The sequence below is a fragment of the Quercus suber genome, unplaced genomic scaffold, assembly GCF_002906115.3.
Source record: "Quercus suber isolate HL8 unplaced genomic scaffold, Cork oak 2.0 scaffold_579, whole genome shotgun sequence".
Taxonomy (NCBI): domain Eukaryota; kingdom Viridiplantae; phylum Streptophyta; class Magnoliopsida; order Fagales; family Fagaceae; genus Quercus; species Quercus suber.
This window is the reverse complement of record NW_027070024.1, coordinates 395532-411399: the sequence shown is the minus strand read 5'-3', so window position 1 is coordinate 411399 and position 15868 is coordinate 395532. Positions and strand designations below refer to the sequence as shown.

General features: G+C 30.9%; 1 protein-coding gene across 1 annotated transcript; it reads right to left on the bottom strand.

The window, feature by feature from the left end:
* Positions 1-3153: 3153 nt before the first annotated feature.
* LOC111984352 (beta-amyrin synthase) lies at positions 3154-14018 on the bottom strand. The gene is made up of 18 exons (XM_065764711.1): positions 13737-14018; positions 13137-13372; positions 8350-8535; positions 7781-7870; positions 7488-7685; positions 7209-7293; positions 6837-7007; positions 6493-6533; positions 6288-6401; positions 6076-6195; positions 5848-5970; positions 5660-5758; positions 4845-4901; positions 4533-4723; positions 4198-4375; positions 3893-3973; positions 3713-3796; positions 3154-3434 (listed from the first exon to the last, which is right to left on the bottom strand). The coding sequence occupies exons 2-18, from the start codon at positions 13335-13337 to the stop codon at positions 3312-3314; spliced, it is 2142 nt and encodes a 713-aa protein (XP_065620783.1). The 5' UTR covers positions 13338-13372; positions 13737-14018; the 3' UTR covers positions 3154-3311.
* Positions 14019-15868: the final 1850 nt, after the last annotated feature.

Here is a 15868-nt window from a genome sequence, read left to right as displayed (position 1 = left end):
TTTTTACAAACTATTAATGTGGCAAAGTTTTATTGGTTTACTCCATGCCAACCACTAACATCACATTTTTACTTACTAATAACCATCCATCACATCAAGCCCCTACATATAAGTTTCCCTTGAATGCTAGTTTTTGGTCCTTCATGCATTCATCCATGGACTGGTCCTAACCCTACAGTGTTGGGCCTTGGTCACATAGGCTGTTCTGGGTTACCCGGACCCGAGCCCCAACACACACACACACACACACATATATATGCATAAAGAATTCTACATATATATATATATATATATGCATATGTATGTATAAAGAATTTGTGATTATCTATTGGAGTATGTGGTCTCAATAGAATTCTATTCTTCACGAATGAAGTTTATATGAGTCATTGGTGCTTCTGAAATCAACTATTCAACATTGTTTAGTTTATAATTTTTTTTTTTTTAATTTTTGGTATATTATATGTATTTCTCATGTTGTCCCTTTTAACCTATGAATTTGTTTCATCAGGTATATAGTAAATTCAAGAACACCATAAAGGTTAGTCCTCTCTCTTTTCTTTGTCATATTTTTTTTTTTTTGTTCTTTTGATGGGTTTTGTAACTTTTCTTTGAACATTAATGTTTATGTATGAAAAATTTGAGAATGTTGTCCAAGTTAATCCTATCCCTTTTTTCTTTTTTGTATTCTTAATCTCTACACTGTTAATCACCTTTTGCAATGTTGTTAAGGAATATGTTGCTTCTAATCCTTCTTTGGGTTAAAACCTTCAACTCCACTGCTTTAGTCAATTAACTTGATAATACCTTCAACTCCTCAAGAAAGTTTTATGAATATTCTTTACTTAGATTTTATAGACGCCCATTTGTTAGGTTCTAAAGATTTAGGATTAAATGTTTAGAGTCCTAATTTGTTTATGTTGGCAAACCGAGAACAAAAACATGTCTAGAATAGGTGTTAGACATTGCTCAAAGTGTTTCAAGTCAAGTCTCAAGAATATTCAAGCCGTAGGAAAAAAAAAAAATTTAAATTTCAGTGAAGCTTGATCGATTGAAGGATAGGCTCGACCGATCGAAAATCGCAGAAAAACAAATTCTGCAAAATTTAATTCAGGACCAAGCCAGCGAAAATGTTTAGGGTTTCAATCCAACACTCCTAAGTATAAAAAGGAAAACTCTAACTACGTTTTAAAGAGTCTTGGAAGACTTGTGAGTTACTCATGTGAGATTTGAGAGGTTCTGTACCTTCTAACTCTACAAGTATCTACCAGAACAAGATCTACAATCAAGTGCTAGTGGAATCTAGTTGTTGGAAGATCAACAAGTTGTAATATGAATTTTTTGAGTGGGATCTCAACGTCATAAGTGAGGGAGTTTGTGTGCTGCAAATCCAAGAGAGAAGAGTTTATGTATTTGGAGCTTGCACGTGGTCGTGTCAATAAGTTACTACTTGAGGTAGCAATAGATTTAGGGTTAAATCTTTTGTAGAAACATCACTTCTCTATTAGTGGATTTGTTTGCCTTAAGGATAGCTAGGTTAAATCATCTCTAGGTTTTTACCTTGAAACAGTTCATTTCATTGGTTTTCCTTGGTGATCATATTTGTGTTATTTACTTTTCCGCTGTATGCATGATATTATCTTTCACCATTTAACTTGGATCTCATAATTAACCTAAGTAATTACTTGATTAATATATTAGGTTAAGCAATTTGCTTTAAGGGGTCTTAAAAAACAAACACCATTGACTTCATAAATCATATATTCAAGGTGTCAATTGTGGTATATATTTATTCACTCCTATTTTCCCTCTTCTTTCGGGTATCTATGTTTTTATCTATTTTTAATTTTAATTTTAACATATTATCATCTCATATTCCTTTTCAATTGGTTGTGTTGATGTGGTGCTTATGATGAGCAAGAGGTAAATACAAACAACAATCAAGCCACACATAAATCTTATAGGTAAGTTTTACAGCTACTACTGCATTTGGCAGCAAATAGTGTATACTCTAAAATGTAGCTTATAGTAATTGTTAGGTCCTAAAAGTTTAGAACAATTAGTAAACCATGAGCACAAACCTGTCTAAATATAGATTCCTAAGTCTATTGGTATGACTAAACAATGCTCAAGGTGCTACAAGTTAGAATATAAGAAAAAGGAAGTTGCAGATTCTAGAATTCGAAACATGCCAGGTTCAACCAATCGAGAAGAAGGCTTGACCGATTGAGACACGGATTTGCAGAATTTAATTAAAGCCCATCAGCTCATTAAGTGATTAAAGTTTCAGATCAAATTCTCCTAGTATTTAATGGAAATCCTAAGGCATGTTTTAAGGATTTTTAGAGAGAGAAGAGTGCTTCTTGTACCTCCTATTGTAGATCTAGGGTTTTTGTACCCAAAGCTCTCTAAAATCTTCTATCGGCAATATTTCTTGAAAAAACCCAAGATCTGGTATTGGAGTTAAGTTGTTGCGTACAAGATCAACAACTGTTGATGATCTAAAGTTTTGAGTGGGATCTCAGAGTCACAAACAATGGTATTTATGTTCAACAAATTCAGATAAAAGAGTTCGTGGTTTCAGAGCTGCATGTAATCATGTGAGTAAGTACTACTAGAGGTAGCTTTAGATTTAGGGAAAAGTCTATTGTAAAACTTCCATTCTATATAGTGAATTTGTTGTCTTGAGGATAATTTAGGTTAAATTCTCACAGGTTTTTTACCTTGAAATTGGAAAGTTTCATTGGTTTTCTTGAGTCATTATATCGTTTGTCTTTTTTATTTTTTTCGCATTAAGTGATATGATTGTTTGTGTTTAACCTAGATCTGAAAAATAAACCTAAATATCAATTTGGTTAATTAATTACGTTAAACATTCTGTGTGTACAGGGGTCTAAATTTACAAACAGTAACATCTCAGATTACAACTTATCGATAAAAATTCAAATCAAATGAAAATTAATTCCTAATTGTAGTCTAATTTTGGAATGTGTCCAATTATTTATTTATTTTTTTTTTAATTTTATTTTGATGCCAAGTGACCTCCATCCATAATGGTCAGTGTAAAAACCAAGAGGAATATCTCATCTTCACAATTGTTGAATGTTTCTTTGGTTATGCATGGGACAGATGCTAGCTAGTAGTAGTACAATAAAATATTGTAAGTCTAACTCCCATTTTATTTAGGTGACCACTATAAACTTCTATGCAGACATTATTAGTTATAGAAGAAATATAATGTAGTGGTGGGTAAGATAGAAAACTAAATGGTACATAATTGTAAAAGAATTAAAAACTCGCTATGTCACTCTGAGTTACATAGTTTTGGATGGCAATGGAACATGCTTGCGGTATTCTCCAAGAGCCCACAATGGGAAAACATTTCTATATGCTGAATAGTGCAACATGCAGTTTTTCAAGTAGACTCCTGTGGTTTCCTGCCACAACAAAGTAATTAATGATTAATTAGAAATTATTGGAAGTAAAATTTAAGCAAAGTATAGTACGTCATGTTATTTTACATTATTGTCTGCCTTTTTTTAATTAAAATAGAAAGTGATAGCTTCATTAGTTGTGTTACAACTTGCAAATTAACTACTATAAAGTTTATTAGTCAAGGGAAAAAACTACGTTCCATAATGGAAGAATGATATCTATGCTCTTGTCAATTTTCATATTTCTATTTGTTATTTGAAGTTATGTTAAACAAAGACACCTGTTGAGGAAAATCGCCATTTTCCAATTGGGAGTTGATTATCAGCTTCGCTGCGCGATGAATAGGTGTCGGGTCTCTTTCAGCCTATTACAAGTAAAATTTTATTTTTAGAATTATTCAAGAAAAACATACGATAACATGATATAAATGTAATGCTAAGTTTTTAAACCATAAACTAACCTGTTTGGCAATAATAAGACCCATCATTGCCCATGAGGTTTGTACCAAATTTGATCGATTTACTTCGAGAGGTATATATATCTATGACCAAGAATAGAGAATTTGTTATTTTAATTTTGATGGAAGAATCTATACAGCATCTACAAAATCTCATTTAAAACAAGAATAAATATAAATTTCTTTAAATTGAATCATTGTTCTACAAAAACTTCATTGAACCAAATTGATGTAACGAAAGATATATATTAAATATGAAAAGAAAAAGAATTTAGAGTCTTAAAGCAAAATCCATGTTTAAACACTACCTTTTCCGGGCATGAAAGATGACTCTCCGACCAACCACCATCATCTTTTTGTGTACTTAGTAAAAAATCAACAGCTTTACGTATAGCAGAACAATTGTTGTAAGTCTTGCCCACTGCAAATAATGCTCCAAGGGCAAACCATGTACCATACAAAAAACAAATTCCCCAATTTCCATACCTACGACAAAGTCTCATCTTGTAATTGATTTGTATTACATCTATATATAAAACTATGATAAAAATAATTGGAAACTAATGTTTCAAATTCATCATGTAATTAATCTAACCATAATAACAATAATAATGATATCTAGTAAACTAGTACATGAACATACCAAGAACCATCGGGCATTTGTATGTCTAGAATGTATTGGACTGCTTTTCGAATTGAATTCTCAATCTCCTTTTTCCTGTGCTCAGGGTGCAACTTCTTAAACAAAAGTAAAGCTTGGATTGATGATGCAGTGCACTCAACATACTCATGCTCAACGACAATACCCTCGAAGAATTCTGTGGGATTAAGCCACTAGAAGGGGAAAAAAAAAGGTAATTAATTTTCCCCTGATATATGATAATTAAGAGTGTATATATCAACATAAATTTCCAAATGAATATTTCAATGATAGTTAAATATTTAAGGTACTAACTTCTAACCACTCTTGGGCTCCAGCAGGCTCCCAAGCTGATAAACCTCCATTTTTACTCTGCATTATTAACATGAAAAATGGTATGAATGCTAAGAACACATAGAACATATAATTCAATGGTGAGATTTTCAAAATTTGAATTCTATAACAAATTATTGGGTGGTGTAATATTGCTTAGACATAGTAAATATTGAACCCAACCCATATATATATATATATATATATAGTAAGAGTCTGGTTAATGTATGCCCTTAGGGAATACATTAACAAATCCATTTTTGGAAAAATTTAATCAGAAATTGAAAAAGCTATAAAAACTTTTTCAATTCCCGATAAAACTTTTTCCAAAAATGGTATACTATTGTATGCCCTTAGGGTACACGTTAGTAAAATCTATATAGTAAATATAAAAAAAAAATTGTAAACAATTTTGGTTTTTTAAGAAGAATATTCTTAGATTAACAAATCACTCTAGATTTGAACAAGTAATTTTTATCATTTTTAGATACACCTATAACAATGGTAGCTTGTATTACCTATTCACGCCTATGCATGCAAAATAAGTAAACACAGATATACAACACTATGTTAGACTAATGGTTAGATGATTTGTTCACCAATTCAAAATTGTTTGAACTTTTAGGAAGAGTGATAATTTATAATGATATCATAGCAATTAGACTATAACTCCCATTAATTTAACAAGTTAAAAGTTTTTGCTATAATGGTAAAATCAATTAAATTCGTCTCTTCCCAAGGGCATATGTTTTTGCTACAAGTAGTAATTTATCATTCTAGGAAAAGTTAATCCTCACCTGTAAATAAAGTAGGATATTTACTGCATCAAACAAGCACTCAGGTTCCATTTTCTCACCAACAATTTCAGGTGGCATCATTGAAAAAAGCAAGCAGCACTGTGAAGTATAGGAGAATTTGGTCACACGGTGATTATGGATAAGTAGCAACAGTAGAATTTGAAGAAGCATTAAATAGAGTTATTTACCTTTAAACATTCTGCAGTGCAATCAGAAACTTGTAATCCATGATCTTGATCAGAGAAAGTCCATGATCCTTTAGAAATGTGACGATGCATTTTTCTAAAGTCTCCAACAGGATTGTTCCTAACCTTTACATTGTTTAAGGGGAACACAATAACTCCAAATGATATATTGACAATGACTTTCCTAAGCAAAAATGTAGAATTTTATGATTTAAGAATTGAAAATCAAACCTGGGATCTTTTTATGAACTCATGCCCTTTCGCCAATACCGGTCCAATTTCATCAATGAGATCACTAGCTAAAAGAGCTTGAATACTAAAACCCGCATCCCACGATTGACTACCAAAACTCTACACACAAATTGCATATATCAAAGTCAGCAATTCGTGCAAATGGATAGGTAAAAAGTTCTGCAATCGTTTTGCATAAAATGTGTACTAACATGTGCCTTGATTCCATCTTCAGCGACCCATATGTATTCTTTCACCCTAGCAAGATGCTTCTTATAAGCATCCCCATCTGGATCTTCAACCCAACAAGCAAGCATACACATTGACTGTTCAATGCAAACAGTATTAGGAAGAATATTATATAGCCCAAATTAACCATGTCTATGGGTTTTCTAGAGCATTGTAGAATCGCATTACCTTTTCCACAACCCCAATGGTAATGTATCTAGTGATTTCATCTAAAAAAAAAAAAAAAAAACCTCAATCAATGCAATGAAAGATGTATTTAAAAGTATATATGGTAAATGTCATTCCACAATTATCAACCATGAAAATTGTTGGAATATTAACAAGTGAGTGTTGTGATTATCTAAGTATTAAATTTCTAGATTGGATACTAATGACAAGAGTGAGTGATTAATATAATATAACTGGGTCCAAACCTAAAGGCTTAACTTTTGGGTCATATTATGTCCTTATACGTTATATTAACTCTTCAATTGAAGTCTTCTCATGCTGTTATCTGCTCATCAAAGGTAAACTCACCTTTGCACATTGATGACGTGCTTTGGCCCAATTAACTTCACTGTAAGGTTGAGTGTAAAGTTCCTCCCTTAATTGAATAATAAGAGGTGTGATTGGCCCAACAAACCTTCTCCCATATAAGTATGAAAAAGGCAAGTACACCAACCGACAATAGATCCACATTTTGGCTGCATTTTGGGCACCACAAAATTGATATGTTATTATTAGAATTTGGTGCATTAAAAAGAATGTTAAACCTCTGTAGTGACAAAGGCATCAAAGAAATGAACTAACTCTATTAAACATTGACTTAACTGATTTTAGACAGGTTCCACATGCAATAATGATTTAAAATGCTTAATGAAGATGTAATCATATATTGTATAAACCTGGATACATGGGAACATATGGAGGAAGAAGCCAAAATTCCGGAGGCATTGGGTTGGCTCCAGCCCATTCAAACACACCAAGTATCTACAGTTTACAGGACATCGCATGCTAGTGTTAATTATCAACAGAAAGTCATCATGCATGGTGAGTACTTGAAACCAAATATGTTCATTTCTCAAATTGTGAAATAAATATGATTATATTTTAATTAAAAATATAAATTATTTTGAGTATTTAACTCTAATTTGATGTGAATCTTCACAAATAAATAGTCATACCGAAAGCCAGGACTTTCCCCAAGAAGATATGTGTGTTGCACCACCACGATCAAGGATCCATTTTCTTGCTCTTGCACAAGCATTGTCTTGACCACCATCAGGTCCTTCCCCAAGTATTCGCATACAAATGTAGCTGAGAATTGTGCAAAACATGATGCTGTGGCCTCCTATGTAAAATCCCCATCCACCATCTTCATTCTAAAAACAAAAAACAGAAAATGAAAGTGAAAAATTTTGCAAAATCTCTATTCTTATTGATTCAATAAACATTTTAAACTTTCAAGAATATATACCTGATGATTGTAAATGTAACGAAGAATTTCTTTTTTATACTCAGCAGGGAAGACAGTATTAAGATGTCCTGTAATGTAAAAACATAATACCTGCATTTTTTTGGATCAAATACAAGAAAAATAGTAGTTATATCGAGCTGAAAGCCAAAATAGTTCACTAAAAGGATGTTATTTGGAACAATTTCATTGTTCACGGTCAACTCAAACTTAATTAGAAGATATTCTAGAGGTGTATATTTACTTGACAAATTATAATGATAATAAATTAATAACAATATTGAAAGCTTAATAATAATAATGGTGCAACTTACAAAAGGAGGAAGGAAAAACAACGGGCCAGCATTTTCAGCAGGCCAATGGCCATCACAAGACTGCAAGGCCGCATAGAAATGGACAGCCCTCCTCAATGTAATTGTGGCCTTTTCATATGTGATTTCCTCTCCATCCTCAATCTTAACAGGAGGAATTGTATGTTTGAAGTTTTTCTCCCTCAAAAACTGCAATCATTTCAACAATTCCTCAGTCATTAGCAAATAAAATTTCAAAAATTATACTTTTATTAAGTTTACAAAAGGAGGAAGGAAAAACAACGGGCCAGCATTTTCAGCAGGCCAATGGCCATCACAAGACTGCAAGGCCGCATAGAAATGGACAGCCCTCCTCAATGTAATTGTGGCCTTTTCATATGTGATTTCCTCTCCATCCTCAATCTTAACAGGAGGAATTGTATGTTTGAAGTTTTTCTCCCTCAAAAACTGCAATCATTTCAACAATTCCTCAGTCATTAGCAAATAAAATTTCAAAAATTATACTTTTATTAAGATTCAAAAATTAAACAGATCAACGAAATGCACATGTACCAATTATACATTTAAATGCCCACGCAATGCAAAGATAACGTCGGTCATTTGGTTATTGGTGAATGAGTGATTCTAGCAATATTATATATTTTTACGACCTGATGTGTCTATTTTTTAAATTTTAAAAATAAAATAATTAAAAATTTTATTTATTATATTGTTGTTGTGAATTCGTCAATTTCATACCAGAGGCGTTTCGATTTAATCAAATGAACTATATATTTCGATACTAGTCAATACCGATATACCGTCTTGGAGTTACCAATATATATATATATAAACTAAATATTTTTTGGAAAATAATAAAAACATTATAAATTTTATTACAATACATATACAAATTGATATGATAATTGATGTGATTGGTAAATGTGAATTAAAAACATAGTAAAACATAATAAAATTAAAACCATATATTTTATTAGTAATACTTTAATTTTAATAGTTATACAAAAAAATTTGTAATATTTTTAAGGTCACACTAACAAGTGCCTTTAGGATATTGATTAACAATCTAATTTAAAAAGGTTTTTATGGGAAAAGAAAAAAAAAACAATTAATATTTTAGCAACTTTTTTCATTTTTCATAAAAGTGATATAAAAATTTTTTTAAAATGGATTGTTAACTAATACCTTAAGGGCACTCGTTAGCATTTCTCATATTTTTAACATCAATTTTTTTTAAATATACTACGTTCACAATATTTTCTCAACACTTTTACAACAAACCATAAGTGACTATTTATTTTTGTTTTGATACATGAATCTCAATTTTCAATTACCATATGCCAACAAATAATTTTTAATAACTCACTATTTGTTTTTACCTCCACTCATTCCCTTTTACTTTTACAATTTATCTTTCTCTATTTTTATCTTAATTTTCTATCCTCCACGTGTTTACCTCCACTGAGTCTCATCTCATTTCAAATTAAAAAAAGCAAGTCTTTTCTCCTTTTCTCCTTACCTTTTAGTCGGTTATCACGTGGGCACCCAAAGTAAATCTCTTTTGAAAAACAGTAGACATAAAAAAGCGAAGAAGATTAGAGGAACACAGACGTGAAATTTGTTGAGACCAAGATACGAGGGAGACCTTTCAAAACAAAAAAAGATACGAGAGAAAGATGCATCAGATCGTGAGATTTGTTGAGAAATTATCTTAGGCGAGTGAAAAATTAGATAGATTATCTGTGTTTTCGTTTCGGGCCGGTATCTATTTTCCGGCCGAAATCTGGTTTTTCCGCCGGTACAGCTGAAACGCTCTCGGTACGCCGGACTAGGATGAAATTTCGGCCTATTTCGGTGTGATCCGGGCGTTCCGGTTCGTTTCAGTGAATTCCGGCAGAAATCAAAGATTCGGCCGGTACAGAGCTGAGCCTCGGTGAAAAAAAAAATATATTAAAAAAAAAAAATCAAGAAAAAGACAAAGAAGAAGAGGAGATGACGATGAGAACAAGGATTAGAGGAGAAGAGCACTGTTGTTGCGGTAGAGGAGATCCCTTGCTGGTTGTTGATAGCAACAATCGAACGGTAAAAATCTGAAAAATGTGAGGTTTGAAATTTTGAACCAGCCTGACTTTGGGTGTTTCAAGTTTCACGTTTCAACTTTCAAGAGAGAAAGGTGAGAAATTTGAGAAGATTGCGATGTCTAAAAGTCTTAAATGATGAGGAGAGAGGAGATAAAACTCAATAAATGTGATTTGTGAAAGGTCATTTACCACGTGGGCAGCTGTGAAGTGAACATGTGGTTAAAATATTATTTTTTTTAATTTTTCTTATTATTTATTTCTGACAAATGAGAGAGAAAAGTTTAATATTTAGAAATAAAATATTAACAAATGAGAGAGAATAGCATAATATATAAGAATAAAATATTAATATAATATTTTGACATAGTGTTCCAGTTTCATCGTACATTTATGATGGTCCTGTAGCATAATGTCAAAAAAATTTACAAATTTACAAGTTTAGTTGGCCACTTGTTGAATACTTTTAAGGGTTGATGTTAAATATTGTTAACATATGATATTTACAATTCTCATTATGAATGCTTTAAGCAATAACATTGTTTGTTGTTGATTATTTATAATATTGTGTAACATCATTGTATACGATAATATTGTGTAACATTATGCAATAAGTGATTTTTTACTTTCACATTTATTGTATTTGTTTATAATTATCCAAAATGTGAATTTTATTTCTAGAAAAATTATAAATAAATATTTTTTTAATCTCACTTTATTTTATATTTTTTAATAATATTAAATTAAATTTATTATTTTATATAATAATAATAATAATAATATATTTAGAAAAATCAAAATACCCTAAAACAATACGCCAAAATAAGTCAGTATCAAAATATTCTATTATACAAATCAAAACAGCCATTAATAACATTAAATTATATAAAAGTTTGAGTTAAACTATTGGATTCTATTCGAAACAGAAAACAACTGTTGCATTAATGGCATCCTTGAAAAGTAGAATGAGTCAACAATCAACACCAATAAAATATTGTTTCCTCAAAAAAATAAAAAAATAAAGCACCAATAAAATATTAAAGGTTAGGTAAGACTTTCTTCATTTGCTTTTGAAACAAAAATTCAGTTTCGATTGTTCCAAATAAACAAAAAAGAAAAAGAAAATGACACGCAACCAATTTCACAGTTTTTTTTTTTTTTTTTGAACCGAATAGTAGTTTTATGTGAAAATAATATTGCATTAACTATGATTTGTCATCTTAGATATTGTGAAAGAAGTAAAAAAAAGAATTAAGATGAAATTATAGTACAAGTCTTTAAAATTTACTCCCAAACGTAATTAATCTCTCAAATTTTAAACGAGCCCCTTAAAAAAAAAACAAATTTTAAACAAGTGATATTAGTCCTTTAAGTTTTAAAATAAGTTAGTTTGTTAATTGATGTTAGTGGTATTGTTTACGTGGTTGAAGAAATAGTGACCTGGCATTTTTTTTTTTTTTGATGATATGGCATTTATCTAAGAAAAAACTACAAAAATTATAGTACACTTCAAAAACCCATTAATATCAAAATACTTGATCAAGTAAGTAACAGACAATACCAAATCAAACATGATTAGAGCTATTTTTTTTCAATTAATTACGTGACAATTTATAAGATTATCCATATCTATCTGTATTATTTAAACAAGTCATGTGACTTAATAAAAATGCTACGTTACTAAAACTATAATGGATGACCTTTTTAATTACTACATCATGGGTTGAAGCAAGATACTTAAAGAATTTGTTATAATTGTTGTGACATGTAAGACTGTTATTAAATGAAATAAAGATAGGTCATATCATTATTCAAATGGTCATGTTAATAGATGCTCTTAGAGCAGGGATAGAGTCATTCTTTGGCTTTGGCTTTAGGGGGTAATGACCTCTCCTAAAATTTGGAAAAAAAAAAGTTTAAACATATAGGTACTAATTTTAGCAATTTGTTCGTTCAATAAAATTACACTTAGGTGGGGTTTGGATCCACATTCACGACTGAAGTTTGTGTTTTCAAATTTTTTTTTTTTTTTTTTCAGTCGCACTATTTGACTTTTCAACCAATTTTCAGCCACATCAGTGGGTCCTGTGCACTGTTCACAGGACTCACAAACTTCACTTTTCAACAACTTTTTTTTATTAAAAATGAGTCACACAGTATTATTTACACATTTAAAAATTATTTTTCTACAGTGTTTTTAGTTTTCAATTTTAGCAAAATAAGTTCTATCCAAACGGATCTTTAGTCTCCTTAAAAATAGCAAACTCCAAAAAAAAAATAATAATAAATAAATAAATAAATAAAGAAGGCGCCTAACAACGTTGTTAGGCTTTTTTGTTTGTCTATTTGTTTGTTTGGAGTTTGCTTTGGAGTTTGCTATTTTTAAAGGGGCTAAGTGTAATTTGCAACTTTGCTGTTGGTGATTTTGTCAAAATCTAGCCCAATCTACCAAGAAGGAAGAAATAAAAACGAGTAACGCATGGATGTAAAAAAGGTGGAGAAAAAACAAATAGAAAAATAAAGATCTGGAAGATAAGGAATGAGTGTATAATATAATTTTATATTACTTGTGATACGTTAATATATTGGGATTATATATATATATATATATATTAAGGGAGTCATCTAGTATTATATTGATTCCCTTAATTTTTTAATACTAATTGGAGTTTCATAATAATTTTCTTTTTATATTATAGTCCCTTTAGCTCGAAGTCTTGACTTAAGGCAATTGTTAAATTGTTAACAAACTATTTTAGAAAGGTTTTGACATTATTTATATAAAAAATAATAGAAAAAGTTAGCAAAATAATAATTTTTTTTTTCCACATAAGCTTTTTTAAAATGGTTTACTAAAAAATGTCATAGTACATCAGTTACCATTTCCCTCATTTAGAAGTACAAAAGAAATTCTTGTGAACACGTGAAATTAATGTTTTGACTGAAAAATCATTAGTTTAATTAAGGTACCTGCATTCGCCAGAGAAGATCACCGCAAGCCGGGAATATACGTCGATTTTTGTGGAAATTTTGTCGAGCCTCTTCAACCTCAGCTCGCTCTTCTGGTGTACCAGCCTCCGGGTCAAACTCCCATGTCTGTCTTCCGGCGAAGTTATTTGTACTAAAAAGGTAAGGGTCATTTTTGCCCTCTCCTATCTTCAGCTTCCACATCCTCTTTTAACTTCAACGATACCAATATCTATTTTCTTTTTCGTTTTCATATAACAATGAGTATCAGTGATAGTAAATCATGTATATATATATATAGTTATGGCTTATGACCAATATTATTTTAAGATCAAAGTTGTGTTAGAGGGTTTAATTCTACAAAGTAATCGTAACCCTCTTATGCCAAAAATGATAATGAAAATAACTATTTACATGACTTGTAAACTTTTATCCAAAAACAAAATGAAACATGTGTTTGTTTCGTCTCCCCAAAGGATACATGCTATAAAATGTGAGAGTTAGAGATCTTAAATGTTTTCTTTAATGGAAAAAGAAAAAATTGATGTCAAAAGTTAGATTTATTTTTCTAAATTAATATTTAAATATTACAAAAGACTTTACCTAAAGTTGTCCCCTTAGGCTCCTCAATGCTTTGATATGAGGCTAGCTATGAGATTTTGTGGTCATGCACTTCTTATTGATGAAATCGAAGAACCCTTTGTGACATATATGCAGCACTCAAAACAGGTGTTCTGTGTCTAGCTAGAACTTCAGGAAAACGTAGAACTGGCATGTGTAGTTTTGTGGTCTTGGACATGTTGAAACTTCTCCTTATATAGAAAAAAGGTTGCACCGGGTTGTCTCTCTCTCTCTCTCTCTGCTTAAAAATCTACATATTAATTAGATCTCTCTTTGTTTCACTCTCTGAGCAAGTAAAATTAAAATATAAATTAGGTAGTGTGAACCAAAGGGTCCGGATTTGTATTTAATGCAAAGTCAAATGTGTGAAAATACAAATTTATAGCCAATTGGACTTTGATAAATAATAGAACTTCACTAAACAACTCTTAGCTTTGTTACAGCCATTAGATAGTGAGCTGAGAAAAGGGTTAATCGAATCCTCACCGTCCAAGTCTTATCACCGTCTAAGTCTTACTTATTTTAATACTTTTAGGTATCGTATGAACTACGTTTTTTCATACTTTCAGGTTTCGTATAAACTCTTGACTTATAGACATGAGTGAGGGTCTATCATTGTGCAATTGTGGTTGGGCATGGCTTTGAATTTGTCAAAGTCATGATGTATTACACAATATTCAATCCCATTAAATCAAAAGTAATTCTTAGGTACTTTTTATGTTTAGAGAATTGTGTTCATTCCTCTTATATTTATAGTGAAGTCCACTCAGTTGTGAAGTCAATTTTTCAGTCTAGGGAGGTAAGATTCAAAGTCAATATTAAAAACGAAATTAATCTAAAAAATATTAATTGATAATAATAACAAAATTGATATGGTAGGAATGTGATTAGTGTTACTAGACAAAATAATAAAAAATTATATGATTTGATTTTTTTTGTGATGATTATACATCATCTTATAAGACTAATATAGTAAAATTTGTATTATTCGTAACGTTTCTCAACAAGAAAAGTGATATAAATAGTGAAAAAAGAAAAAGAAAAGTAAAAGTAAAACAAAACAATGGTGAAATGGGTTAAAACGTGTACCAAGATGTTAGCTACTTTAAAGCTATGACTTTTTCACCGAAGTTGATTGGGTTAGATGAGAGATATGCTTTGGATAGTTTGCCCACTTTGGATGAGAAGGAGGATGGGCATGCGGTAGCAAACTAGCGAAAGGACTTGCGGGTTGGACCTAAAGGGGGTTTGTGTGTGTGTGTGTGTGTGTGTGTGTGTCGGTAGCTAACTAGTGAAACCATAAACTTAGTGTTACTGTACAATTTACCATTCATAAATAGAAAAATTCCGACGCATTTTTCAAGTGTTGTATAGCACTAAAACAGTAACTTTCTTTTTAGGAACATTCAGTAGCTTTACTATATTCCACCAAAACATTACTTGCAATATAAAAGAATAACAGTACAGAGTAGCAAAACACAGAGAGACAGAATAAAAGTACAGAGTAGCAAAAACAGAGAGTTAGAGAGAGGGAGAGAGACTAGTGGTTGCCAACGGCTTCAACTACTGCCTGGAGCCCGAGAGGACAACATGCTGTACTCAGTTCTTACAGCGGTGTAACTAGTGTCTCTACGAGGGTACACAAAGTACTATGACAGATTTTTTGATAACAAGATTTGGAATATGTTAAAAAGAGATAGGAATTTACTGATGAATGTCTTAACGCATATCTTAGTAAATCATTTTAGGAAAATTTTTATTGAGAATTGAAAAAGTTGTCAAACTTTTTTTGACAGTTTTTTCAGCTTTTGATAAAAATTTTCTTAAATAAATTGTTAATATATGTCCTTAATATATACATTAATCGGACCTAAAGAAATATGAGGTTTTGCTAATATTTTGGATAGCCATGGGCAGGAATGGGCCAATGATTTTTTTTTTTTTTTTTTGGGGTTTTCTTTTAAAAATTTTAGAGGTATTACATCTACGTTATTTTCATAACAATTTTACAACAAATCTTTGATAGTAAGTTGTTATTGGTTTTAATTCAAACTTACAACTTAAATTACTTTTTTACATACTAAAAACAGTCAATAACAACCTGTATTTAGGAT